This window comes from Giraffa tippelskirchi, chromosome X, assembly GCF_054371585.1.
Source record: "Giraffa tippelskirchi isolate mGirTip1 chromosome X, T2T-mGirTip1v1.2.pri, whole genome shotgun sequence".
In the NCBI taxonomy this organism is placed as follows: Eukaryota; Metazoa; Chordata; class Mammalia; order Artiodactyla; family Giraffidae; genus Giraffa; species Giraffa tippelskirchi.
In genome coordinates this window covers 90,481,542-90,509,385 of record NC_137289.1, presented here as the reverse complement: position 1 = coordinate 90,509,385, position 27,844 = coordinate 90,481,542, and the positions used below count along the sequence as shown (strand labels likewise).

The 27,844-nt window shown below is 39.1% G+C and overlaps 1 protein-coding gene across 2 annotated transcripts in view; it reads left to right on the top strand.

Annotated features, from left to right (window-relative positions):
- The window catches only part of YIPF6 (Yip1 domain family member 6), a 30,920-nt gene extending 12,371 nt beyond the window's left edge, over positions 1 to 18,549 (top strand). Inside the window, exons 2-7 of one of the 2 annotated variants that reach the window (XM_081567317.1) lie at positions 3,017 to 3,145; positions 4,180 to 4,258; positions 8,512 to 8,554; positions 11,038 to 11,163; positions 11,800 to 11,957; positions 13,906 to 18,549. In XM_081567317.1, coding sequence (XP_081423443.1) covers positions 3,017 to 3,145; positions 4,180 to 4,258; positions 8,512 to 8,554; positions 11,038 to 11,163; positions 11,800 to 11,957; positions 13,906 to 14,024 — 654 coding nt within the window. In that variant the 3' untranslated portion in view covers positions 14,025 to 18,549. The remainder of the gene's footprint in view (positions 1 to 3,016; positions 3,146 to 4,179; positions 4,259 to 8,511; positions 8,555 to 11,037; positions 11,164 to 11,799; positions 11,958 to 13,905) is intronic. The other variant, XM_081567318.1, reaches the window with a different exon arrangement.
- Positions 18,550 to 27,844: the final 9,295 nt, after the last annotated feature.

Genomic DNA, 27,844 nt, shown 5'->3' with positions numbered 1-27,844 from the left:
CAAAAGATATTTGAAAATAACCCAAATTTTTCAAGTGCATTGTGACATTAACCAAGAGATATTACTTAGACTTAGCCATCGAAAGCTTCAATAAAGTTAGACTGAAAAAAACAGAGAGGGTGATTGCTGAGAAGAAATGCTTAGTTGTCTTTAACTTCATTTGAACCAATTTTGTTAGCTTGTTACAGCTGTCATATCACATTCATTCATTTTTTAAAAACTTACCAAAATTGGTGAATTTTTGTATAGCCATTTTAATATTGAAGATGGGAGGAAAAAAGCAATATTTTTGGCATATCATACTTTATTATTTCAAGAAGGGTAAAAACGCAAGTGAAACACAAAAAGATTTGTACAGTATATGGAGAGTGCTGTGACTGATACAACATGTCAAAAGTGGTTTGGGAAGTTTCATGCACTGGTTGATGCTCCATGGTTGGGTAGAACAGGTGAAGTTGATAGCGATCAAATCAAGACATTAATTGAGAACAAGCAAAGTTATATTATCAGGCGGGAAATCACCGACCTACTCAAAATATCCATATCAAGCATTGAAAACCATTTGCACCAGCTTGGTTATGTTAATTGATGTTTGGGTTCCACATAAGTTAAGCAGAAAAAAACCCCAAAACTTCTTGACCATATTTCCACACGTGATTGTCTACTGAAACATAATGAAAACATTCCATTTTTAAAAACAAATTGTGTTGGGCAGTGAAAAGTGGATGTTGTGCAGCAGTGTGGAACAGAAGAGATCATGGGGCAAGTGAAATGAACCACCACCAACCACACCAAAGGCCGACCTTCATCCAAAGAAGATGATATGTACATGGTGGGATTGGAAGGGAGTCCTCTATTATGAACTCCTTCTGGAAAACCAACGGATTACTTCCAACAAGTACTGCTCCCAGTGAGACCAACTGAAAGCAGCACTTGGCAAAGTGTCCGGAATTAGTCAACAGAAAATGCATAATCTTCCTCAGGGTAACACAATCTTCCTCAGGGTAACACAAGATGTCAGGTTTCTTTGATGACCTGGCAAAAACATAATAGCTTGGCTGGGAAGTTCTGATGCATCCACTGTATTCACCAGACATTGCACCTTCAGATTTCCATTTATTTTGGTCTTTATAAAATTCTCTTAATGGAAAAAAAAATTCAGTTCCCTAGAAGATTGTAAAAGGAAACTAGAATAGTTCTTTGCTCAAAAAGATAAAAAATTTGGGGAAGATGGAATTACGTAGTTGCCTGAAAAATGACAGAAGGTAGTAGAACAAATGGTGAGTACGTTGTTCAGTAAAGTTCTTGGTGAAGATGAAAAATGTGTCTTATTTTTACTTTAAAACTGAAGGAACTTTTTGGCCAACCAGATGATTCTTTAGAGATATCCTCATTCCTTCTTACAGCTGCATAGCATTCCATTATGACATACCATGCTTTATTCAACTAGTTCTCTGTTGATGGACATTTGGGCTATTCTCAGGGTTTTTTTTTTGGTTTTTTTTTTTTTTTTTTTGCTTTTACAGGTAGTATTGTAATGAAGAGCCTTGTGTATATGTCTTGTTATATATTTACCACTTTAGACTCCTAAAAGTGGTGAGCAATCCGTATGTAAATTTGCTAGATATTGCCAGATTCATCTTCAGTAGGGCCTAGTACCATTTTGCCTTCCCATCAACAGTAAGTGCTCTTTCCCCTCAGCTTTACTTGCAGAGTGTGTTGTCAAACTTGGATTTTTGCCAGTCTAATGGGTGAAGAATTTTCAAGTACTTTTAATAAAACTGTGATCAAAAAGTTGTTTTTTATAAGTTTTTTGAACAACCTCATTCTTTCTAAAATTTTACTGCACTGTCTTGTTTTCCATTTACCTGCAACTGTTGCACACTAAACATTAGACTCATTGGACCAAGAACCATATGAAGAGGGATTGCTTCTCTTCTCTTAGGAACTTGAAGATTCTAGAGTTTCAGTCACAATAATAAAATTTGGCATGTGAACGTAAGAGTTTAAAAGTTTGCAATCTTGCAGTTCACTTTGGAAATGTTATTTGATCTGTGGTTGCCAATAATCTGGTACAAAAAGAGGATGAGTAATGTGCTTTACTGTTTCTATGTTCTTCCCAATTTTCTTTTAGATTTTACATAATGTTCATTCTTAGCCAGCAGAGGCCACTAGAGCCCACTAAAGAGCAGAAGTGTAAAAGAATCATGACAGTGCTAAGATGTGATCACTGAAAGGTCACTTTTTTTCAGTAGTTCTGCAATCTTACTAGCTATGTCCTGTTAAGATTTCATGCTTGAAAGAAACTATTTGAGGCCAAGAAAATATCTATTGTTGTTGTTTTAGTTGCTAAGTCGTGTCTGATTCTTTTGTGGCCCCATGGGTTGACCCCCTACCAGGCTCCTTTGTCCATGGGATTTCCCAGGCTGGAATACTGGAATGGGTTGCCATTTCCTTCTCCAGGGGAATCTTCCTGACTGAGGAATCAAACCTGCCTCTCCTGCATTGGCAGACAGATTCTTTACCACTGTGCCACTAGGAAAGCCCATAAAATATCTATGCCATTTACTTTATAATTTTTTTCATCATATTCCATCTCCTTCTTTAAAAGAAACAAGTATTTGAGAATTTTAATTAACTGTATTGTTCAATGTTTGGTAAACTAACACCTTACTTTAAAAACTGTATCCAGTGAAACCAGTGAAGTTGCTGAGTCGTGTCCGACTCTGCGACCCCATGGACTGCAGCCTACCAGGCTCCTCCATCCATGGAATTTTCCAGGCAAGAGTACTGGAGTGGGTTGCCATTTCCTTCTCCAGGGGATCTTCCCAACCCAGGGAACGCCCAGATCTTTCGCATTACAGGCAGATGTTTTACTGTCTGAGCTACTGGGGAAGCCCCTAAACTGTATAAAACCCTATAAAAAGATATAGTCCTGCTCTCTGGGAAATGATGTCTTTGGGGGAATCCTGCAATTTGTTACAGGCTTTAAATTTTTTTCCCTAACTCTTCTCAGTTTGCAGGCCTTTCTGATATATCTATCTCACAAGACATCCCTGTGGAAGGAGAAATCACCATTCCTGTGAGATCGCGCATTCGGGAATTTGACAGCTCCACATTAAATGAGTCTGTTCAGAATACCATTGTAAGTTAGATGAGTTGAGAGAATTTCTGTTCAGTGTCATGGGCTAAATAACTAATAGCACTTTGTAATATTCTTGTTTGGTTCACTAATTTTCAGTATATTTTATTTATTGAAATTTAAGATTCTCCCCTAGAGAATAATTTGGTACAGCCTTTTTGGAAATCAGTTTGGCTGTAATGGACATTAAGGAACTTAAAATGTCCAAATTTTTTTAAGGTGATAATTCTGTTTCTCTAGGTATAGTATAAGGAGAAAAAATTCAATACAAAGATAATTTTAAAAGAAAAATATTTATACAAAGATGTTTGTTACAGCCATCTTTATAGTGGGGAAAAGTTGAACAGAAGGGTAATCGGCTAAGTAGATTATGTTACATCTATGTGGTAGAATGGTAAAAACCATTAAAAATCATGTTTTCAAAGAACTATTAATGACGTGAAGAAATTTCTAGGTGAAAAAATTAGGACAGAATTACCTCAACTATATTTTGAGAAGTTAAATGACTGTACCCTTCTTCAAATATCTTGATTATTTAAAATCTGACTTCTGGATTCTTTCGCTAGAATGAATGTGAATGTTGAAAATTAATTGATTTTACATACTGTGAAGAGTATGGTAGCTTAGGAGCAGGCCCTTTGGCTCTTGTGACCTTATCATGTCTGAACTGAAAGTTAGATGCTGTTTTGCAGAACAGATTTTACTAGTGCTATTATTTTTATTTCTTTAAGTAGCATATTAAGAGGGCTATATTTCTCCTTTGCAGAGTTTAAAAAATCAAAACAGAACTGGTGAATGTAGTTAAGAGTTAGATGTTGGCTTTAGGAGTTAAAGGAAAAGTTAATAGAGAAAGGAGTTAATACAGAAACCCTGCCTCTCTGGTTTGTTTGTATGGTGAAGGAGATAGACTGTAGTTATGGCTCTAAAATTCAATAAAGGGTTCCTAGGGGGATTGAAATTTTAAAAATTGAGCAAATTCAAGGGGCTACTTGGCAGCCTTGGTCATTACAGTATAACATATTGTTTTTATCTTTCAGATGCGTGATCTAAAAGCTGTTGGGAAAAAATTCATGCATGTTTTGTACCCAAGGAAAAGTAATACTCTTTTGAGAGATTGTAAGTATGTGTGGTTTTTGAGGCTTTGCTGTTTTTCATCATACTTTATCATAAGCATTTATAAGGCTTTGTGGTAATAAAACTGATATAATTTTGCAGGATGAAAAATATGTAAATGAATATATTATAGATGAAGTTTTTGAAAAAAATTAAAAATTGAGGGTAGAATTTCAGAGATTGGAAGATTTTGCTTAATATATTGTTGTCATCAATAAATATAGACTGTATATTTTCACTTGCTGTAATAGACACTGCAAAAAGTATTTCTGTAAATGGCAAACACATAGGGACTTTGTTCAGCCAAGAAACTTAATGATATCCAAGGGAAAGACAAAATGTTTAAATGTTACATTAGAGTAACAGCTAATACCCATTAAGGATTAACAAATTAATAGTACTTTACTGACATTTCTATTTTCAGAACGATCATTGTTGACTGCTTTAAGAGTTCCAAAACAGTGTTTGCAGAAAATTATGCTATTATTTAGAATTTATTCTCAAAATTGTTCGACTTTTAGTTTTTCTTTTCAAACATTCTTGGTTTTTCTTAGTACCCTTTATCCAAAAAAATGACTCAGTTGTTTCAGAATAGTAACAATGATGTTGGATATGAGTGTACCTTCTATTTTGGCAGCATTTCTGCTGTAACATAGGGATGTCAAATATGTGGCAAATGTGCCATCACTGTGTGATGATTGGATGCAGTGTCAGAATACTTTTTCAGAAAAGTACATTGTGGGTTGAAGCCAACACATGATTTGCTACAGCTGGTATATAGTGGAAAGTTCAGTTCAGTTCAGTCGCTCAGTCGTGTCCGACTCTTTGCGACCCCATGAACTGCAGCACGCCAGGCCTCTCTGTCCCTCACCAACTCCCGGAGTCTACCCAAACCCATGTCCATCGAATCAGTGATGCCATCCAACCATCTCATCCTCTGTCGTCCCCTTCTCCTCCCGCCCCCAATCCTACCCAGCATTAGGGTCTTTTCCAATGAGTCAACCCTTCGCATGAGGTGCCCAAAGTATTGGAGTTTCAGCTTCAACATCAGACCTTCCAACGAACACCCAGGATTGATCTCTCTTAGGATGGATTGATTGGATCTCCTTGCAGTCCAAGGTACTCTCAAGAGTCTTCTCCAACACCACAGTTCAAAAGCATCAATTCTTCGGCGCTCAGCTTTCTTCACCGTCCAACTCTCACATCCATACATGACCACTGGAAAAACCATAGCCTTGACTAGACGGACTTTTGTTGGCAAAGTAATGTCTCTGCTTTTAAATCTGCTATCTAGGTTGGCCATAACCTTCCTTCCAAGGAGTAAGCGTCTTTTAATTTCATGGCTGCAGTCACCATCAGCAGTGATTCTGGAGCCCAAAAAAATAAAGTCTGACACTGTTTCCACTGTTTCCCCATCTATTTCCCATGAATTGATGGGACCAGATGCCATGATCTTAGTTTTCTGAATGTTGAGCTTTAAGCCAACTTTTTCACTCTCCTCTTTCACCTTCATCAAGAGGCTCTTTAGTTCTTCACTTTCTGCCATAATGGTGGTGTCATCCGCATATCTGAAGTTATTGATATTTCTCCCGGCAATCTTGATTCCAGCTTGTGTTTCTTCCAGCCCAGTGTTTCTCATGATGTACTCTGCATATAAGTTAAATAAGCAGGGTGACAATATACAGCCTTGACATACTCCTTTTCCTATTTGGAACCAGTCTGTTGTTCCATGTCCAGTTCTAACTGTTGCTTCCTGACCTGCATACAGGTTTCTCAAGAGACAGGTCAGGTGGTCTGGTATTCCCATCTCTTTCAGAATTTTCCACAGTTTATTGTGATCCACACAGTCAAAGGCTTTGGCAGAGTCAATAAAGCAGAAATAGGTGTTTTTCTGGAACTCTCTTGCTTTTTCGATGATCCAGCGGATATTGGCAATTTGATCTCTGGTTCCTCTGCCTTTTCTAAAACCAGCTTGAACATCTGGAAGTTCACGGTTCACGTATTGCTGAAGCCTGGCTTGGAGAATTTTGAGCATTACTTTACTAGCATGTGAGATGAGTGCAATTGTGCGGTAGTTTGAGCATTCTTTGGCATTGCCTTTCTTTGGGATTGGAATGAAGACTGACCTCTTCCAGTCCTGTGGCCACTGCTGAGTTTTCCAAATTTGCTGGCATATCGAGTGCAGCACTTTCACAGCATCACCTTTGAGGATTTGAAATAGCTCAACTGGAATTCCATCACCTCCACTAGCTTTGTTCATAGTGATGCTTTCTAAGGCCCACTTGACTTCACATTCCAGGATGTCTGGCTCTAGGTGAGTGATCACACCATCGTGATTATCTGGGATATAGTGGAAAGAGCATGGACAAATCTGGGTTTTGAATAGTGATTCCATCACTAGCTGTGTGATTTTGGATAGTGGTTCCATCACAAGCTGTGTGATCCTGGATAAGACAGTTAACTTTTCTGAGGTTGAAATTTCTTCCTCACAAAAGCTGTCTTATCCAATGAGATGCCACTTCAGATACATTAGGATGGCTCTTATCAAAGAAATAGAGAATAACAAATACTGGTAAGGATGTAGAGAAATTGGAACCCTTGTGCATTTCTAGTGGGGATGTAAAATGGTACAGCCACTGTGAAAAACAGCATGATGGTTCCTTGGGAAATTACATAGAGAATTACCACAGGATTCAGTACTTCCACTTCTGGGTATATATCCAAAAGAATAGAAAGCAGGGACTCAAAGAGATATTTGTATACCTATGTTCATAGCAGCAGATGAAAACAACTCAAATGTCTATCAGTGGATGGATGAGTAAATGAAGCATGTTATATACACTATGGTATATACCATATATGAATGAAATATTACTTATCCTTTAAAAAGAGTGAAATTCTGATACATGCTACAACATTGATGAACCTTGGAAGACTTTATGCTAAGTAAAATAAGCCAGACACAAAAGAACATGTATTATTCTACTTAGGTTAGGTACCTAAAATAGTGAGATTTATAGAGACAGAAAGTAAAATGGTTGTCAGGGACTGAGGGGATATTGGGGAGTTATTGTTTAATGGGTTGGAGTTTCAGTTTGGGGGATGAAAATTTTATTGTTTACCTAGTAAACATAGTCTATTAGAGTGTTAGGATTGTGATTTTTCTTTTTTTTTTACATCTTTTACAAACTTTCCGCAGTGGTATCAAAATTACTCTTTCAGGTAAAGTTATGTACAAGTGAAGTTAAAGTTAGAAGTAGTATGTACCTTTTTTCATATTATTTGAGGAAGATAATTGTGCTTTAAACTTTATGTTACTGAACTATTGGTGTATTAATTACCCAACAGCTATTGGTTGAGAACCACCATGCTTAGACCTGATATTGGCAGAGCCTTTATAGTTTTCAAAAGTTTTCATGTTATTTGTTAACATTTAACCCTATGAAATTACCAGTGTTGGGCTGTTGTCTCACTTTATAATAACAGCAGTTCTGTACTAGTTCAGTGTAGTAATTGTGAAAGGGAAGCTGTGTTGTAGAGTAGAAAGGACTTTAGTAGGAATCAGAAGATTCTGGTTTTGTTTCTAGGTTCTGGTCCTACCCCCGCACCTAACTGTTTATATTAACTTGGGCGCATCGCTTCTTCTCAACTTCATTTTTCATATTTTTGAGGTGAGCCTGATTATACTTGCCTTGTCTAACACAGTCTCAGATTGGTGAAGTGACTTGGCTTTAGTCTTCTTTCCGACTGTGCAGGGTGGGGCATGTAAGTCTTCTGACTCCTTGCCTGTTGGTCTTTAACAATAGCTTGCTGGAATGTGGCTTAGTAGGTGGTGTATGTGTTAGTCGCTCAGTTGTTTCTGACTCTTTGCAACCCATGGACTGTAGCCCACCAGACTTCTCTGTCCATGGGATTCTCCAGGCAAGAATACTGGAGTGGATTGTCATTCCCTGCTCCAGAGGATCTTCCTGAGCCAGGAATTGAACTCTGGTCTCCTGCATTGCAGGCAGATTCTTTACCATAGTAGCTGGGGAGAGGGGTGATTTGAGTTATATGAAATGAGCAAAATTTAAAGGATATGTGAAGAAGGGCATTCAGAATTGGGGAGCAGAGAAGGCCAGTAGAGGGATAGGAGAGGTGGAAGGTTTGGGCAGACAGAGAAAGCCTTGATGTCTGAATGCCAAGAATGGCAGAATAAAAGACAGAAAATACTATGTGCTTGTGTCTTAACAATTTTGTCTTTTCTTTTCTTGTAGGGGATTTATGGGGCCCTTTGATCCTTTGTGTGACTCTTGCATTGTAAGTACTTATATTTCCTTTCTTTGTCATTTGAGATAGACTAAACTTTTTTCATGGAGTTTCAAAATTGAAGGGGATTTTGACTGAACTTTTCATTTTGGACTTCTTTGACAAATTATACTCCTTATGCATTTATATCTAAAAAGTCAAGTAGCTTTCTAGATCAGTTCAAAGAGTGATTGAATTAAATATATGAAAATTATGCCCACCCTCATTTATCCATGAGTTCTTACCCTGTTTTAGTCATTTCTATTCAACATTTATTCACACTCATTTACCTCTGTCCATGGGATTCTCCAGGTAAGAATACTGGAGTGGATTGCCATTCCCTGCTCCAGAGGATCTTCCTGACCCAGGCATTGAACTCTGGTCTCCTGCATTGCAGGCAGATTCTTTACCATAGTAGCTGGGGAAAGGGGTGATTTGAGTTATATGAAATGAGCAAAATTTAAAGGATATGTGAAGAAGGGCATTCAGAATTGGGGAGCAGAGAAGGCCAGTAGAGGGATAGAGAATTTACCTCTCCATCATTAAGCTAAGTGAATTAAGTATCTTAAAGGTTTAAGTACTAAACAATTAAAGTACTATTTATTTGCAAACATAATTATTTTAAAATTTTACTAAAAGTATAAGTGAGATTAAATTAGAAGTGGTTGAGTTCAAAACAAGATCATGTTTCACAAAGTGTTACATTTTCCATACTGACTGTATGTAAAGGGAAAGAGGACAAAAGAAGGAAAGCAAAAGTTCTGCTGGAGTGGGTAATATAACCACTGTAGTGTGGAAAAGATACTACACTAGGATCCATTTCTGGGTTCTAATCCTAACTTTGCTATCAGCAGAGTGACTTTGGGCCACTAAAAATTCTTTTAAATACCGTTTCTTATCCCCATAACAAGAAGTGAATATTATTCTCCTCTTTTGACAGACAAGCTCAGGTTCAAAGAGATTGAGGACTGAACTAAATGTCACATAATCAATCAGTGGTAGACCTGGAATTCCACTTCAGGTTTCCTTGACTGCCCATTCTCTACCTCTGTGATTATTACACATCTCTTCCTACCTAACCTCTCTGGGTTTCCTTTTTCATATCTATAAAAGTAGATGGTTGAGGGTCCTTTCCAGGCCTAACCTATTGTGATTGTAGATTCAAATGTCTTACTGGCTTCTCTAACCCTTTTTTAAATGTAAAGTGAAGTGCATGGTAATTTAGGTAAAAAACGTGGAGTGCTCTATCTTATGCTTTTAATAACCATATCAAGGGACATAATCCAGTGCCTTGATATAAGTGTTTACATTAAAAGCTCTGAGCATATACTTTTTTAGTTTTGAAAGATTAGAGATTATGGAATTTAATCCTGCTTATTTGTAGAGAAGAAAATCGGAGTCCCAAGACATCAAGTGATTTGCTCCAGTTTACATATCTGGTGACAGAATTAGGATCAATATCTGAGTCTCCTGCCTTTCAGGCCAGTCAATCCTCTTTCTGTCATACCATGCTGAAGTAATAGGAGTTCCAGAGAACAAGTGATCAGGGCTAGCATTCTTCTCATCAAATTGTCAGGACTCGGAATGGAGTATGCAGAACCATAGAATACAAAAGCCTATGCTGGCAAATAGCATAGCAGCGCAAGACTTACAGTGTGATTTGTCTATACTTTGTAATAAGAAGAGGTTGTTAAAAAAGAAGAGGTTTTGAGGTGATGTTATTTATTCTGTTACTGAAAAAAATGACACAGAGTACAAGTGTAAGTCCAAAATTCAAAACAGTTTATTTATGTGTTAAATTCTTAAGATTTAAGTGACTGTTCAATTACTTAGTTTCAAAGAAAGCCTTTTAGTGATAATCTGTATGTTTTGATTTTTAAAAGATCAACAACTAAATAGGCTGTTTGCATTTTTAAATGCCAAAATTAGAAACTTAACCCAAGAATGACAAATTCAAATATGTATATGCATGCATTGCAAATTGGTGACCAAGAGTCCTTGTGAAGGAATCTGCTGCTGTGTCAACTGCACCTGATTGTTGCCATGTAGAAATGCAGGCCCAGTGATAGAAACTCTTCTGATTTTTTAAGAAAATCCAGAAATACATATTTTTATGTGAAATCTCCCAATTTTAAAATAACATCAACTTGAATTTAAGACCTTTTAAAAGTATTATATGGACCAGCAACCTCATGTCCATGAGTCACACTTAGCCCTTCAGTTTATATCCTCTGCTTAACCAAAAAAGGTCTTCAGTAATCCATTTAAACATTCCCACAGGATCAAAGGGAGCATCCCTTGTAGTCCTGAGGGATTTGGAATTTGAAATAAGGGAGCCTTGCCATATACTTGAGGCATTTTCCTTTTGTACAGCCTGTAAGAGATCTTCAGGTGAGATATAGAGCAGCACCCTGATTCAAAGTTTGAGAACCTGTACCTTAACTATGTTGCTCTAAATAAGGTTAGGCAATTCTCATGCCATTTCCTTGTCACAGAATGCTTCAAAGAGGCTCTGTAGATAGCGAAAAAGATGGAGGGCCCCAGTTTGCAGAAGTGTTTGTCATTGTCTGGTTTGGTGCAGTTACCATCACCCTCAACTCAAAACTTCTTGGAGGAAACATGTGAGTATTATTAAAATGCATCCTTTTCCATTTCCAGGTTATATAGCTTAGATTTTTTAAGGAAGTCTGTCTTGTTATGTATGTTTCAAAAAGAAAAATCAAAATAAATGAGAGCAAAAAGAAAGTTCTCTTAAAGCCACTGAACAGAAACAACCTAGTTGAATTAAATCATGTTAAATTATCTGGGGTCCTTTGATAAGCTTCAGATGTTCTCTCTCCAGCCCCTGAAATTATGTGCAGAGCATTTGGTAGAAGATTGCATTTTTCTTTGGGAACAGATGCCCCATAGCTTTCAACAAATGCTCAAATAGGTCTATAAACCAGAAAAGATTAAGAAACAAAATCTTAGCGGTTTAGTGGGAAAAAGAGGTCTCTAGGAATTAGGGTAAATCATCTAGATTCTAAATGGCTGACTGTTACGGAGTTTAAGTAGAGAGGAGGAGAGTATGGGGAAAGAAAAACTAAGGCATATGTTTGATACAGAGGCTTATCCTCATAAAATCAACATTAGGGTATAGGTAATATCTATCTGGAGGAAAGTAATGATCCATGATACATAGAAATCTGTATAATAAACTGTATCATGATATATATCAACTATATTTATGATCTTTATGGATATATGTTGTTTTTTAGATCTTTTTTTCAGAGCCTTTGTGTGCTGGGATACTGTATACTTCCCCTGACAATGGCAATGCTGGTTTGCCGGCTGGTACTTTTGGCTGAGCCAGGACCAGTAAACTTCATGGTCCGGCTTTTTGTGGTGATCATCATGTTTGCCTGGTCTATAATAGGTAAGAATGTACTTATCTCTGTGGTAGTAGAGCAGACTGAAATATGGGTTAGAGACGAAGACCAGATGAGGAGCAGTGTAACTTACAAGTCATGTTAGTGATATGATTCTTGCTAACGTCATCCGTAGAACCATCTGCTCTCAGTAGGGATTAACATCCATCTTATCTGAGTTGGTTATCTGGACTTTGAGATGTGGAGTCACATCTTCCTTGTTTCTTCAATCTTTAAATAATGGATAGGGTTGGGAAAGGAGATTACACTAGACCTAGATTAGTCCTGGCATATAGGAGGCATGGGTGACTTGAGAAATGACTTGAGCCTTTTCCAGACAAATTAATCATGATAATAGTTAGCATTTACCGATTACTTATTTACTTATTGTAGGCCAGGCACTGTCGCAAGTACTTGATATATGTCATCTCATTTAACCCTCACAACAGCCATAATAAATAAAAACTGTGTTATTATTGGTCCCATATTTATAGATGAGAAACAGACACAGAGATGTTAAGCAACTTGCCCTAGGACACATAACTAGAGAATAGGGGAGTCAAGTGTCAAACCCAAGTAGATCACATACCTTTTTAGAACTGTACTATAGCACCACCCAGTATAGGTTGTTAGATATCATTACATAGTACTTTTCTGCTTCAGTAGAAAATTCTAAAGATTAAGGAGAGCCTATATCAGTGGCAATGAATGCTATTTATTCATTATTTGTATGTCCCTAAAATTATCTTGAAATCTCACCTTAAACTGAAAGTGTTCACTAGCTTCTTTTTAATGGGATAGATAGGCTGCCTAATATTTTTATGTGCAGTAACATCTCTTTGTTTTAGAAAATGGTTAAAAGCCAAGAAGTAATCCAAACTAAGGTTTGAGAATGCCAGAATTGCTATCCCAAAGACTATTAAGCTTGGGCACTTCAACTGCCTGTGGAAGAACCCCTCATTCCCTCACTTAGAGTCTGATGATTTACTGTACATGTAGTTCTAAATAGCTTAGTTATCCAGTGTCCAGGCCCACAGGGGTTCAGCAAGTAAAATCTTAGAAGAGAGAGAGGTACCTGTAGTTCAGCTAATGTGTATTAAGCACAAACTATGTGTCAGGCATTGTGCTAGGCATGGTGTCTATCCTCTGAGTTCACAATCTAGGCATGTAAACACTTAAGGGCCATGAAGTGTTCCAGGTGGGCAGTGGAAGTCTGTGCCAGGGTATAGTGGGGACACAGAAGAGGTAAGTGGGCAGTCCTACCTGGGGTGGTAGGATGCCAGATGATTGTTCAGGAAAGATTTCCTTGAAGGATCATTATTGAATAAAGAGGTGAGTAGGTGTTTCCTGAATGGTCAAGAGGGTTGACACCTGAAAGAGCTGATAGGGACTTCCCTAGTGGTCCAGTGGTTAAGACTCCATGCTCCATATGCAGGGAGCTTGGGGTTTGATCCCTGGTCAAAGGACAAAATTCCACATGCCACAACTAAGAGCCTGCATGGCGTAACTAAAGAGCCCATATGCTACAGTGAAGATCCCACACGTGGCAATGAAGATCCAGTGTGCTGCGATTAAGACCTGGCACAGCCAGAGAAATAGATAAGTAATAAAAGAGTTGATAATAAGAACAATTGCTCAAAAAATACAACAGTGTGAGACCATTTGCCATAGGAGCTTTGTAAGCCTTTTCAGCACAGTTCAGTAGCTTCTCAGAAAAGTGTAAGAAACCCCTTTTAGAAAGGTTTCTATCTAAAATGGTTGGAAAAAAGCTTTCCATACTTGAACCAAACAGCTCTCAGCTGCTGCCAAATGCGGCTTTAAGGTCACAAATATAACTGAACTTGTAGTATATAATTCTGTGTCCCAGACTATGCCAAGCACATTCAAGTTTAGTAAGTGTTAATAGTTGTGACACTCATATTGTATTAAATATTCCTTTTGTTTTGTTTTGTTTAGCTTCTACAGCTTTTCTTGCTGATAGCCAGCCTCCAAACCGCAAAGCCCTTGCCGTTTATCCTGTTTTCTTGTTCTATTTTGTCATCAGTTGGATGATTCTCACCTTCACTCCTCAGTAAATGGAAATTAAAAACCAGGGAATTCAAAACTCATCTCAAAGATGCAATTCACCATGAAGCTTTGCCTCTGGCCCTCTTTTGTCTATTTTGGAGTTACTTGGTAACTGAGTGTATGAGGTGATTAAAAGGGAGCTATAAAGCACCGTCACCATTTATGTAAGGAACTAATGTTTGAAAAAAGCTGTCCTTTCCCTCTTAATGTTATTTCTTTAAAATATGTGTACATAGTACACACAATATAATGCCTCCTAAGGCATGATGGGATCACTGTGGTTCATTTGGGTGACAGCCAATGACTTGGAAAGCAACATGGATTCATCCTGCAAGTTGAATAGAGTTGGTAACTATATTTTCAGTTTTGAGAATACCAGTTCAGGTGCAGCTCTTAAACATATTGCCTTATGACTATTAGAATATGCCTCTTTTCATAAATAAGAAGGGATAGTCTGTCTATTTTATTTCTCTTAAGCTTAAAAAGACAATGACAGAGGTTGGGAAGGGGGTTCATAGATGTGGGAGGAGAAAACATGCACTAACCAAACTTCAGATTTTGATTAGAGACAATTCTGCACTTGTTGCTTAAAAAAAAAAAATCGAAGGGCATCTAAAACATAAAGTTTTTTTTTTCTTTCTGTATAGTCACCTCTCTACCGTGTTAAATAGCAGCTCAGTGACACTTTAATTTTCAATCTTACTCCCAAGTTCTATATTTGCAAGCTAAGATATTAGCAGTGAACATGTAATTTTCCTTTGACTGAAGCTCTTAGTGGACCAATGCTTGAACTTACCCAAGTAGAAGACCTCAGAAATTTAGATTGGTAGGTCCCTGATGCATATTATCATGTGGGCACCTTCTATTCAGGGTAGAATGAGGCAGTTTGGATACAACATAGCTCTGAGGAATTTCTTACTGTTCTGTGTAGTCTGGCCTCTAACTAGAAAGTAAAGCTAAATCAGAAGGCTGCATTCAACCATGTGAACATGGAGAGATTTAGTGTTCTGATGGCCGATTGACAGAACAGCTAGATGCTTAAAGCATTGCATAGGATGAGTTGAGTTTACAGCTGCCACCTTTTCTACTAATGGGTTTAGCAGTTTTTTGATTAGGTGTGTTTTTCAGGTTGGGAAATAGCAGTTTATTTTCTTGGTTTTAGGCTTTATTTGTAAAGCCGGTTAGATTTCTTTTAGACAGCTACTTTTTTGCACATGTGCACCTACTTGTATTCTCAGCTGTTTATGCACACAAGTCTGAAGGGAGCAGAGTGTCTGAGACAGGCTGATTCTGAGCTAATTGGGGCTCCTTTAAGGTAATATGAGCTGCTGCCTTCTGTAAATTGCACAGTGAAGAACTCTTAATAGACAAAGATTAGGAGTCAGGCAGAAAACATTCATTGTAAATATACAGTTACTTATAAAGATAGCAATTTCTTATTCCACATTTTTTCTTTATCATGGAATTTAAATATTTATTCATTTGTATTTGAAGATGACCTACACATAGATATGTAATTTTAAAAGCGTATTTTCCCCATCCCTAGATTAACCAAGACCAAGTGAACAGTACTAGGACAAATGAGTCCTTGGAATGATATTCAATTACAGAGCATTGCAAAGTTGGGTCTCTCTGTCCCAGTCTTGTCCAGATATTTTGGTTATGTATTTGTTTCAGTTGCCCTTTACAATTTCAAAATAAATCCTGTTAGGAGTAAGCCAATATTTCATTCCTGAACTGGTAAATATTTATATTTTGAAATATTTTGAAACTGGTTCTAAGTTTGAAATTGGTCCTAACTTGTCATCCGTTTCCACTGTCTGAAATTTTCTAACTTCTCATGAAACACACTCTCTTCCAAAGTTGTTTTGTAATCGGTCCCAATGATTCTAATGTAAAAGAAATAATCATGCTTCTTAAAAGGGAATTAAATCTTTACTGAATTTTACTCAGGCTAAATATTTGATCAGAAATTCCTAAGGCCACAACTTTGGTGGGTGTCTGTGTGTGGTTGGGGGTAGAGGAATGGTATTACACATATTGGGTGTTAAGGTAACTTGTTCTGTTTTAATCTGTTGGTTTTGGGTGACTTAGGGAATAGTTTTATTTGAAATTATCTTTCTGAAAATGAGTGGTCAGTTTGAGGGTATAAATAAATATTAATATATGCAAAAAAAGTGCATTGCTTTCTGTCACAGAAGACCTGAGTAATCTGGAAGTCGTAACCCTCAAAACAACTTTCCCTGATTTGCTGCAGAGGCACATGGCTAATTATAGAAAGCAAGACCAGAAGGGAAAAGGACTCAAACAAAGGAAACTCTGTTCCAAGAAATGGAAGGTTTCATGTTTTAGATGAAATTCAAGCTTGTGAGCATCATTGCCTAATGTGGTGCATTACTGCCATTGTGGTTTATCACTTGCTGCTCCTACTTCTGAGACTGACTGTTGTCAAATTCTTTTAGCAATAGGAAAGGTGAAGACTGGATTTAATTGCTGTTCAGATTATAAAAAATTCGATTGATGCAAATATCTTTATGCAGTAGTGTTAAAATTCAGTCACTAATTGTCAGATCTTTTGCCTTTTGCCTCTTAAGTGACTTATTACGTGAGTTGAGTTGTATCTTTTTGTTGTGTTGGGGATTTTCTTTTGGGCAAGGTGAGGGGGATCACAGGGCATGGTAAACATTTTACTGTTTATTTGTTTTTTTATAAAGTGTCCCCCAAAAAGTGATTAGAGGCTAGTAAGCATATATTTGAAAGTTTAGCTGTGTACACTACATAATCTAAGCACTTACTGTGTTTGGACTTCTTGTTTATTCCTAGAGATGAAAATGAAAATCTCCCATCATTTCAGATTCTTGGGTAGCATCAAGTCATTGAAATTTATCTAAAACCTATCACAATATGATCAGTCATCCATTGCATGCAGTTGTTTTATTCCAGAGTAGGATACTTAAATTGTGATTCTTAATTAAACTGTTCATTTCTCAGACAATTTGGATAGAAATAAATGTGTGAATGTTAATCCATATATATGTAAAATAGAAATACTTTTCTGGATTCTGTGGGCTTTTATTAAAAATAATTTCTAGGGATTTACTTAGGCCATAGGATGGCTAAATAATAATGTGACAATAATATTACTGCTAATAATAGCTAACATTTATTGGACACTTACTGTGTACCAGACACTTCTATTTTTTTAAGAATTTTTATAACATCTTTATTGGGATACACTTTACCATAAAATTCACCCTTTTAAAGTAATGTACAGTTCAGTGGTTTTTCCGTATATTCACATAATAGGGCACCTATCACCATTATCTCATTTTAGAACATTCTGTCATTCCACAAAGAAACCCCATATCCATTTCCCCCCATATCCAAACCGCTTTTTCCCCTTTCCCCACCCCCTGGCAGCCATCAGTCTTCTTTCCATGTTTGTTGATTTGGCCAGTGCATCTCCTCCAATCCTCAATATAAAGTGGTACAATCCTCATTTTGTTGTTGTTCAGTCACCAAATAATATTTGACTCTTCACGACCCCATGGACTGCAGCATGCCAGGCTTCCCTGTCCCTCACCATCTCCTGGAGTTTGCCCAAGTTCATGTCCATTGAATTGGTGATGCCATCCAACCGTCTTATCCTCAGTCACCTTCAGTCTTTCCCAGCATCAGGGTCTTTTCCAAAATCCTCATTTTCCTGGTAGAAAATTGAGGCACAGAAAGATTAAGTAAGTCGTCCAAGGTCACACAGTAAATTGATTTAAAATAGGAAAACACATTATCTGAGATCATAGTAGGACAATAGTTTTGAATTGCATTGTTATGCATATGAAATAAATACACCCCCTCCCCAGGGTATGTTCCCCATTATTAGCCATTACAACCTACAGCTGTAGGTGGTCAATAACTTGTCCTTTTTTTTCTGAGTACTAGAGCGGTACATTAGCAGCATCTGAGAAAAACACAAGAGCAGAGTTGTACATTGGGAAGAGTTAGGTTTGCTGCCCTCACTCCTTGAGCCCCTCCCCTCCTCGCACCACCAGACACATACATCCGTCCCCCTTAAGGGATGTTAAGAATCAAGCAGCTTCTGCCTCTTTGTTTTATTTCTTCCAGAGGGATAGTTAACACATCAAAATTTGTCTATTCAGGTGTTTATAGTCAAGAGATGCCACTGGTCACATATAGTACCAGCTATATTCCTAAGACCTCAGAGAGCAGTAGTATGAGAACAGAATGCTTTTCTACTTGGGTAAACTAGGTGGGAGGGAGAAATAACACAGTAAATAAAGGTTTTGCCTTAATGAAGTTAGTGTTCCAGCCTCTTAGGAAGTGGCCACATGCTGCTCTTGTTCACTCTGTTCTCTTTCAGAGCCTTTGTACTCTGCATCATCACTGCTGGTAATTTCTTGGTCCTCTTCAGTATGCTGTTTTAATCCTCATCTTTCCTATAAAGAACCTGTGAAAAGAATAAATCTGTAAAAAGATTTGTGAATATTAAATGTACAAATAAAAAACACTAGAAAAGGAGAATTTGCATGTGCCTTTCTTGCGCTAAAAGGCAGGGGGATATTTGCTGCATAGTATTTTCAGATATACTGTCATCAGAAAATATTGAATGCTGTGTAGGATTGCACAGCCAGCAAGTTAGAAAGGAAGTCACATTTACTGAGCAAAGAATATTTACCAGGTGCTGTTTTTTTTGTTTTTAAATTTATTGCCACTCCGCAGGCATGTGGGACCTTAGTTCCCTGACTAGGGATGGAACCAAGTCCCCTGCATTAGAAGCATGGAGTCTTAACCACTGGACCACCAGGGAAGTTCCATAATAGCTGTTTTATAATCCCTATTGTTCCCAGTGAAGTTAAGGTTCTTGCCTCATTGCAAAAGAATTAGGAGACAAGCAAGGAAGTTAAAGTAAAGTGACTTTGAGCAAGAATACTCTCTCAGGAGAAGAGTGGGCAGACAGAGCTGTTGCTCTGGGTTTCTTTGGCAAGCCAGTTATGAGAGGTATACAAATGAAGGAATGGAATAATCACTAGGGAGGGAGGGGTTTGGGGGTAGTATTCCCTGATTTTCATCCCAGCTTCATCTTCCAGAGGGTGGGAGGGATTTTTGTCCTTATTTAGCTTGTAATTGCCATGGTGTTGGTTCATGATGGGTCCTTATGTATAAGGCAAATTTTATTGTAATGAGCCTAATGAGCAACAGGTCACATTTGAACAGAGGGGATTCCCCACTTTTCTTTGTCTGCTTCCCCGGCACTTATCACCCAAAAGGTGTGGTTTCCTGTCAGTCTGCTTTACTTTGTCTGTCCATGGACCCCTGCTGTTTACAAGCTGCATAATCTTTTGCACCTTGGTTCCTGCCCCCATTTCTCAGGTCATATCTAGCTACCTGCCTCTGCAACAGTATCTTTAATCACAGCAGTCTTTTGAGGTTGATGGTATTATTGTTAATCTCACAGTTGAGGAAACTGGGACTCAGGGAGGTTAAAAAAATTGCCCAAAGGTACATAGTGGTGCAACCAGGATTCAGACTCAAGTTTTATGACTCCATAGTCTCCTATGTCAGTTTCTTGCCAAACTAAAATCATGCTTACCCACTTAAATGAAACTAAACCAGATCAATCATGCAGCTTAAAAGAGTGTGGTGAGAAACAGCTTTCAGCTTTGTGCTATAGACTATCCCCCCTCTCAGTTTACAGTCTGCGTGGAGAAACTATATTCCCTACTCCACTGCCACATATAATAGTTGAAATACATGGTGATTCTTATTTTTGGTACCACATAAGATGTCATAGTCATCAGTAAGAATAGGAGAAAGTCTTTGAAATATTGAGAATGTTTCTTCCAAGAGGAGAGGAGGAAGAGCATTCCAGATAGCAGAGAATACTCATGAGCACAGGTGAAGAGGGAGCAGGCAAGCCTGTAAAGCCATCTGTGTGCACGTGTGAGTGTGGCACATTGTCCTGTACACAATCACAGTGCTTTGTGACACTTTTCTAGCTGTCTTTATACATCTTCCTTCACTCTGTGAGGTAGGTAAAACTAAGCTTATTTTGTAGTTAAGGAAATAGGCTTGGGAAATGAAGTAATACACCTTGGGTTACAAAGCCAGCCAGTCTCTTAAGAACACAATTGGAAAGTTGTTAATACAGTGATTTTTCTAATAACTCACATAATGAAGTGAATTCAACTGAATTGGGGAAATGAAGTTAGTGGAATAAGGTGAGACCAAATTATTGAAAGTATTGAAAAGTAGGAAATCGTAAGGTAGGTCTCATGGTAAGAAATCAGGCATCTCCAAACATTCTGAAATGGTAATATCTTGATGAGAGTGACTTTGAAGGAATAAATGAGAACATGAGAAATTGGATTGGGAGAAAGGTAGAAGAAAGTGCCAAGAGCAAGAAAGATGCTCTTCTGTGTGTCTGGGAAAATGACACGTTTCTGAGAACAGTTGTAGAGGTGCCAAGTTTGGCTATCAAAATAGTTATATCCTGGAGACAACTGGAAATAGGAGTCTGGAGAGTTGTAGAAATCATAGATACGTAGGTTTGAGCTGACAGATGTGATGCATGTTGAGAGAATGCATTGTCTAAGTCTTCGTGACAGGCATAGTTGATACAGGGCAGGGCTGCAAAAAGAAACATGAGAAGGAAGAGTCTTTTCAGGCACAGAACATTAGACATGAAAGGAATTTAAGAGGGAACTGATTCAATTTGCTCATTTTACCAATGAAAAGCTAAGTCCCAGAGAGGGAAAGTTACTTATCTAACGTTACTGAAAGGAATCAGAATATAACCTAGTTTTCTTCACTTTTGGTCCTCGGTTCTTTCTATAACATCAGAGAGTAGAATACCTAAATAGGACTGTAACCTGATACCAAAAAAGAAAGAAAAAAGGAAACCAACACTTTCTTTGGTCGGTGGATAGGTACATATTTAACAATGAAATAGGAAGGAGCACATGAGAGTTATAGGCTCCAAGGAAAAGGGTTTATTGAGGGAGCAACACCCCAAAGAAGATGAAAAGGACTTTGATTTGGAATATAGTTGATAGGTTAAGCTTTAGAGCTTGTCATCCAAACTTCTCAAAAAAACTTGTCTACACTCACATGTAACTAACACCTCAACTAACTGCAGTCTGGCTTTTATGCTCACTTTAGTGTTCTCATTCCTAATTACCAAGTCCTTACATCACTGAAACTATCCATCACTCCTAATTTCTCCTGGAAGTAATTTCCTTTTGTTGTCCATGATATCAAACTGCTGGTTCTCATAATCATCTGTTTCTTATTAATGGGCTCCTCTTCCCCTCTGCCTCCTGCTCTTCTCAATCTACAAACTCCCTACATAGTGAAATCTACTCTCATAATTTCAACTGCCACAGTAGGCTTTTGCCTGTTCAATGTGCGTTTCCATCCTCTTTCTAGTTCTTTTGAAGAATTCCTCCCTTACTGGTACTGTGAGGTGTCATCCGTGGTACTCATATCCTCCCTGCCACAGAAGGAGACATGAGGCCTGCATGGGCATGCTAAGTCACTTCAGTTGTGTCCAACTCTTTGCAACCCTGTGGACTGTAGCCCTCCAGGCTCCTCTGTCCATGGGATTCTCCAGACAAGAATACTGGAGTGGGTTACCATACCCTCCAGGGGATCTTCCCGATCCACGGTCAAACCTATGTCTCTTATGTCTCCTGCATTGGCAAGCAGATTCTTGACCACTAGCACCACCTTCAATTCAGTTCAGTTCAGTTCAGTCGCTCAGTCGTCTCTGACTCTTTGCAACCCCATGAATCGCAGCACACCAGGCCTCCCTGTCCATTACCAACTCCTGGAGTCCACTCAAACTCATGTCCATCGAGTCGGTGATGCCATCCAGCCATCTCATCCTCTGTCGTCCCCTTCTCCTCCCGCCCCCAATCCTTCCCAGCATCAGGGTCTTTTCCAATGAGTCAGCTCTTTGCATCAGGTGGCCAAAGTATTGGAGTTTCAGCTTCAACATCAGTCCTTCCAATGAACACCCAGGACTGATCTCCTTTAGGATGGACTGGTTGGATCTCCTTGCAGTCCAAGGGACTCTCAAGAGTCTTCTCCAACACCACAGTTCAAAAGCATCAATTCTTCGGCGCTCAGCTTTCTTCACCGTCCAACTCTCACATCCATACATGACTACTGGAAAAACCACAGCCTTGACTAGACGGACCTTTGTTGGCAAAGTAATGTCTCTGCTTTTTAATATGCTGTCTAGGTTGGTCATAACTTTCCTTCCAAGGAGTAAGTGTCTTTTAATTTCATGGCTGCAATCACCATCAGCAGTGATTTTGGAGCCCCCAAAAATAAAGTCTGACACTGTTTCCACTGTTTCCCCACCTATTTGCCATGGAGTGATGGGACCAGATGCCATGATCTTAGTTTTCTGAATGTTGTACCACCTAGGAAGCCCCAACTGAGCCAATCATGTTATTTCCTTTTCTTCAACACAGTAATTAATGAAAGGATGAGTATCTGTCCAAGTTGGCCTAATCAGAGGCCTCCTTAGTCTTTTCTGCTAGAAATAGTAGGAAAGACTGTCTTCCTTTTGGATAGTGAGTTGTAAAGATACAGGCCTAGGGTGGTCAGTGGCCAACTTTTTCTCCACCTGGAGGAAGACAGCAAAGGAATATGAGTTATAGAAAGAGAATCTGACAACTGAGGAACATTTCAGGAGGTTTGAGCCCTGAATCTAGTTGTGTCCAAATACAGCAAGCTCTAGTCCTGAATGGATGAGCCAATAATTAGTTTGAGGAATTCTGATAACTCTGAAATCTTATCCAGAACTTTGATGTATAATCTAACATGACATAGATATAATTGCCTGCTGGATGGTCACTTGAAAGTCCCATATGGTCTCTAAGCTTGTCATGTCTTAACTGGATTTGACTGGTCCCCCAAAAGCCTACTCCTCCTCCTATGTTCCTTATTGTAGAGAACATCATTGCCATTATATCCAGTTACCCAAGTTAAAAATATAAAAATTTGCCCTAAACTTCTTCCTACTTCCCTATATTTATTCTCAACAATATTGCTAGTTTTACTCACTGAACCCAGCTCAACTCCATCTCTCCCTCTCTATCCTCACTTACAGTTTGGTTTCAGTCCTCATTTTCTCTTGTTTGGACTATAGCAAGAAACCTCTATGTAGTTGACCTGCTCAAATTTATTTGTCACACTATTGTCAGTTACCTCCTTTATAGATTTGACCACATCTCTCCTGCAAATAGATGGGGAAACAATGGAAACAGTGACAGACTTAATTTTCTTGGGCTTCAAAATCACTGTGGATGGTGACTGCAGCCATGAAATTAAAAGATGCTTGCTCCTTGGAAGAAAAGCAATGACAAACCTAGACAGCGTATTAAAAAGCAGAGATGTTGCTTTGCCTATAAAGGTCCATGTAGTCTAAGCTGTCGTTTTCCCAGTAGTCATGTACAGATGTGAGAGCTGGGCAATAAAAACGGCTTTTTTCTCCAGAGCTCTAGATATGTTTCTAATGAACAGTCATGTTTAAAAACAACTGGACTATATGATGATCTTTTTACTTTTATCTATTTGTTTCACATTTTTTATTTCATATGCAGTGCTCCCATTTCATTTAGTTTATGTTCTCCAATTTCTCCATCTCTTTTTTTTGATGTTCTTTCTCAAGCCTTTATCAAGTGTAGTAAAAAAGCTTTTGTATACATAGATATGAATATGTATAATATATATATTTTAGCAAACTTATGAATTTTTGCCTAACTAAAAAATTATGACATTTTGTTTCCACTTGTTTGACTTAATCTGAATAGAATGCTAGATTTCTAAGTAAAAAATAGATATGAAATAAGCAACAAAGGTTTGCTGTATAGCATAGGGAACTGTAATCAATATCTTGCAATAACCTATGATGGAAAATAATTTCAAAAATAATATATGTGTATTTATATAATTGAATCACCTTGCTGTGCACCTGAAACATTGTAAGTCAACTATACTTCAATAAAATATATATATTTTAAAAAAAGGCTGAGTGCCAAAGAATTGATGCCTTTGAACTGTGCTAGAGAAGACTCTTGAGAGTCCCTTGGACAACAAGGAGATCAAACCAGTCAATCCTAAAGGAAATCAACCCTGAATATTCATTGGAAGGACTGGTGCTGAAGCTGAAGCTCCAATACTTTGGCCACCTGATGCGAAGAGCTGACTCATTGGAAAAGACCCTGATGCTGGGAAAGATTGAAGGCAGGAGGAGAAGGGGAGGACAGGATGAGATGGTTGGATGGCATCACCAGTCAATGGACATGGGTTTGAGCAAACTCCAGGAGATGGTGAAGAACAGGGAAGCCTGGCATGCTGCAGTCTATGGGGCTGCAGAGTCGGATACAACTGAGCAACTGAACAACAACTCTTCAGTTTAAATCTCTCCACTGCCTCCCCATCTTCTCTAGGATAAAGCTGAAAGTCTTTATAACACGGATTATAAGGCCTTCTGTTATCTGACCCAGCTTTCCTCTGTAGCTTCAGTTCCTGGCCTTAAATTCTGTGCTCTTGCAACAATGAACTACTTGTTCCCAAATACCCACTGTGGTATTCCTCTGTGCCATTGCTCATGCTGTCTCCTCTCCATACCCGCCTTTTCCTTTAAAAATCAGCCAGGCCTTACTTCTTCCAGGAAGTTAACTGCCCTCCTCCTGGGCAGTTTCTAACTCCTGCCCTATTCCACCTGGTTTAGGTATTGTCTTCTGTGCTACCATAATACTCTTCATTCCATCAATAAATATTTATTGAGTAAGATTAAAGTGAACAAGATAGCCTCTCCCTTCATGGAAGTAACATTTTTTTGCCTTGTGGTAAAGTTCATATCAGTCACTGCACTTTACACTGAATTAAGTTGAATTATACTTACCTGTTTGACTTTTCTGCTAGATCATAAGATATAAAAAGACAAAAATCATGGATAATTTAACTTTTGATCCTCAGAACCTGGCAGGAAACTGGTACATGATAGACACTCAATATTTGTTGACTGATTTAGACTCAGGAGGGTCATTCCAAAAGACGGGTAGGAGGGAAACGGGCGTAGGGATAGGTCTGATCCCAGGGGGGACAGGGAAAGAGAGACTGGAGAGATAGATAAAGGGATACATGTGACTACAATGTGGAAAGCATGTTAGTAGAGGCTATGGGAGCTCAGAGATGTGTTTTTATGCAGTGTTTTGAAGCAGTGGGTGACCCATGAGGCTACTCACTCTGTATAGTTAGCAATCTTTTCTGGAAAAGGGAAAGCCTGCTGGTCTGCTATAAGGGAGAGATTATATGCTGGTGTCCAGTGTATGCTTTCATTGAGTCCTCCCTCATACTAGCACTGCAAACTGTGTATAATCAGTACCATTTTACTAATGAGAAAGAGATTCAGAGGTGAAATTATTATCCAAGGCCACACAGTAAGTGGCAGAGCTGGGACTTGAGCCCAGGTCTGATTCTAGACAGCATAATCATTTTATTATTAGGTTCAACTGCATATAATAGAAAAAATGCCAGATAAGAATGTATTAAATAAGATAGAGGTTTATTTCCGTCTCATACAAAAAAGTCTAGAGGTGGGAGGTCTGGAGTTGGTATGGTGATTGCCTGGCATCACCTGGGACTAAGCTCTAATTTCTTGGTGCCGCCATCCTCAGTATTAGTTTCCTTCCTGGAGGTTACCTCATGGTCTAAGACAGCTACTGAGCCTAGTCTATTATATATGCATACCAGGTAGCAGTTAGAAGTAGGGGAAAACAAAAGAGTAATTTTTTTCCCCAGGCAAGTCAGCTCCCTTTAAGCTATCTTCTGAGAAGTTAAACACAGCACTTCTGCTTATACCTCCTTGCTAGGAAGCTTATATCAGGCATATATAGCTGGGGTGTGGAGGGGAGATTAGAGAAATGTACTCTTTCAGCTAAGTGAATTTGCTGCCCCAAATAAAGGTGGACTATTGCTGTTAAAGAAAAAGAGGGACTAGGTATTGAGTGCACCAAGCAATCTCTGTAAAAATATTGTTTCAGTACATTTTAGGAATAATTTACATATCATAAAGTGCTCACTTTAAATGTGCAAGCTGATGAGTTTTGACAAGTGTAAGCAGTTGTATAATCAGCACCACAATCAAGATATTAAATATTTTTTATCATTTCTAAAAGGCCTTTTGTGTCCCTTTGTAAACAATGTCCTCCAATCCCTGGACCCAGACAATCAGCGATTTGCTGTCACTTTAGTTTTTCCCATTCTATTGCGTTGGCCAAAAAGTTCATTTGGTAAAGACCTGAGTGAACTTTTTGGCCAACCCAATAGAATTTCATGTTGTCTTTTGTGTCTGATTTCTTTCACTCTGCATGTTTTATAAGTTGATTCTTTTTGTTGTATGTATACATAGTCTCTTCCTTTTTATGGCTGAGTAGTATTGTATGGTATAAATATCCCACGGTTTTAAAAACCCATTCTCAGTCAAGATGGCAGAATAGGAGGATGCAGTATTCAGCTCTCCTTACAAATACATCAAGAATACATCTACAAATGGAACAATTCTCACAGAGCACCAGCTGAACATTAACAGAAGACTTCAGACGCCTCAAAGAATAAGAAAAATCCCTTCGCAGCCAGATAGGATGAAAGAAAAAAAGAAAAGAGGAATTGGGAAGGGACCAGCGTGCCTGGCAGGAAGCTGAAGATGAGGAGAGGTCCCTGCACTCAGAAAAACTCCCTCACAGTGGGGAAATCTGCTGGGACAGAAAGGGACCTTTGGTGGGATTGAAGGGGAATGCAGTGAATGGTATGTGGAAGGCAGGGCAAAGTAAGGACTGTGTGCATGGTCTGGGTCACAGCCCAGCACACCCCAGCCTGAGTCATGTGTCTCCTCTTGTGGAGGGGGACTGGGTGCTGGAAAGTGGGATTTGGAGTGCAGATCCAGGGAGGAGACAGCTGTTGGGTGTGAAAAGACAGCCTGCAGGGACAGGAGTGAGGAGCTCCACAACAGGAGAAGTTTGTGGAATAAGCCTGGAACATCATAGAGCCAAGGCATCATTGTTGAGTGGCATGCAAGGGTTGGAGCCACCATTGCAACCCCCTTTCCCACCTGCTGGCTTCTGCCTCTGCAGGCACAGGGAAGGGCACTCATCTGAGAAGGCTCACCCACCCCTCAAGCCAAGGCCTCTACCCACGTAGGCTCTGAGGTCCTGAGTACCACTCATGCCAAAGACTTCTCAGAAATCAGCCCTGGGAAACTCAGCCAATGCTGGAGGGGACCGAGTGCTAAAGTGTGGGGTTAGGAGATCAGATCTGGGGAAAAGACTACTGTTGGCTGCAAGGATACAACAGAGGGAACAGGAATGAGGGTCTCTGTGGCCAGGAATGCTCCTAGAGGAGGGGTGGTCTGCCTAGGAAACAAGGAGCCGTTGTTAAGTGGTGCACAAAGAGTGGGACCACCACCACCCCCACATGCCAGCTCCTGCCTCTGTGGGCTCTGGGAGAGACTCCCACCAGAGAGAGCATGCCCCAGTCTGTTGCAACTGCATGCTGCTGTCTGCTACCACAGGCACTACATGCATACCCCAATTGTGGGTGCCATGCCCCTCCTGAGTGGGTAAGTGTGCCCCAATCAGCCCCTGGTTTCACTCCCTCTCAGCTGGGTGGGGAACAGACACTTGAAGGTAGTGCACATGCAGAGGTGGGGCCAAAACCAAAGATAAGCCCAGGGCTCAGAGTCTGAGCTACCCCACAATACCCACAGCAGGTCCAGAGAACTAGATAGAGCCTCCTG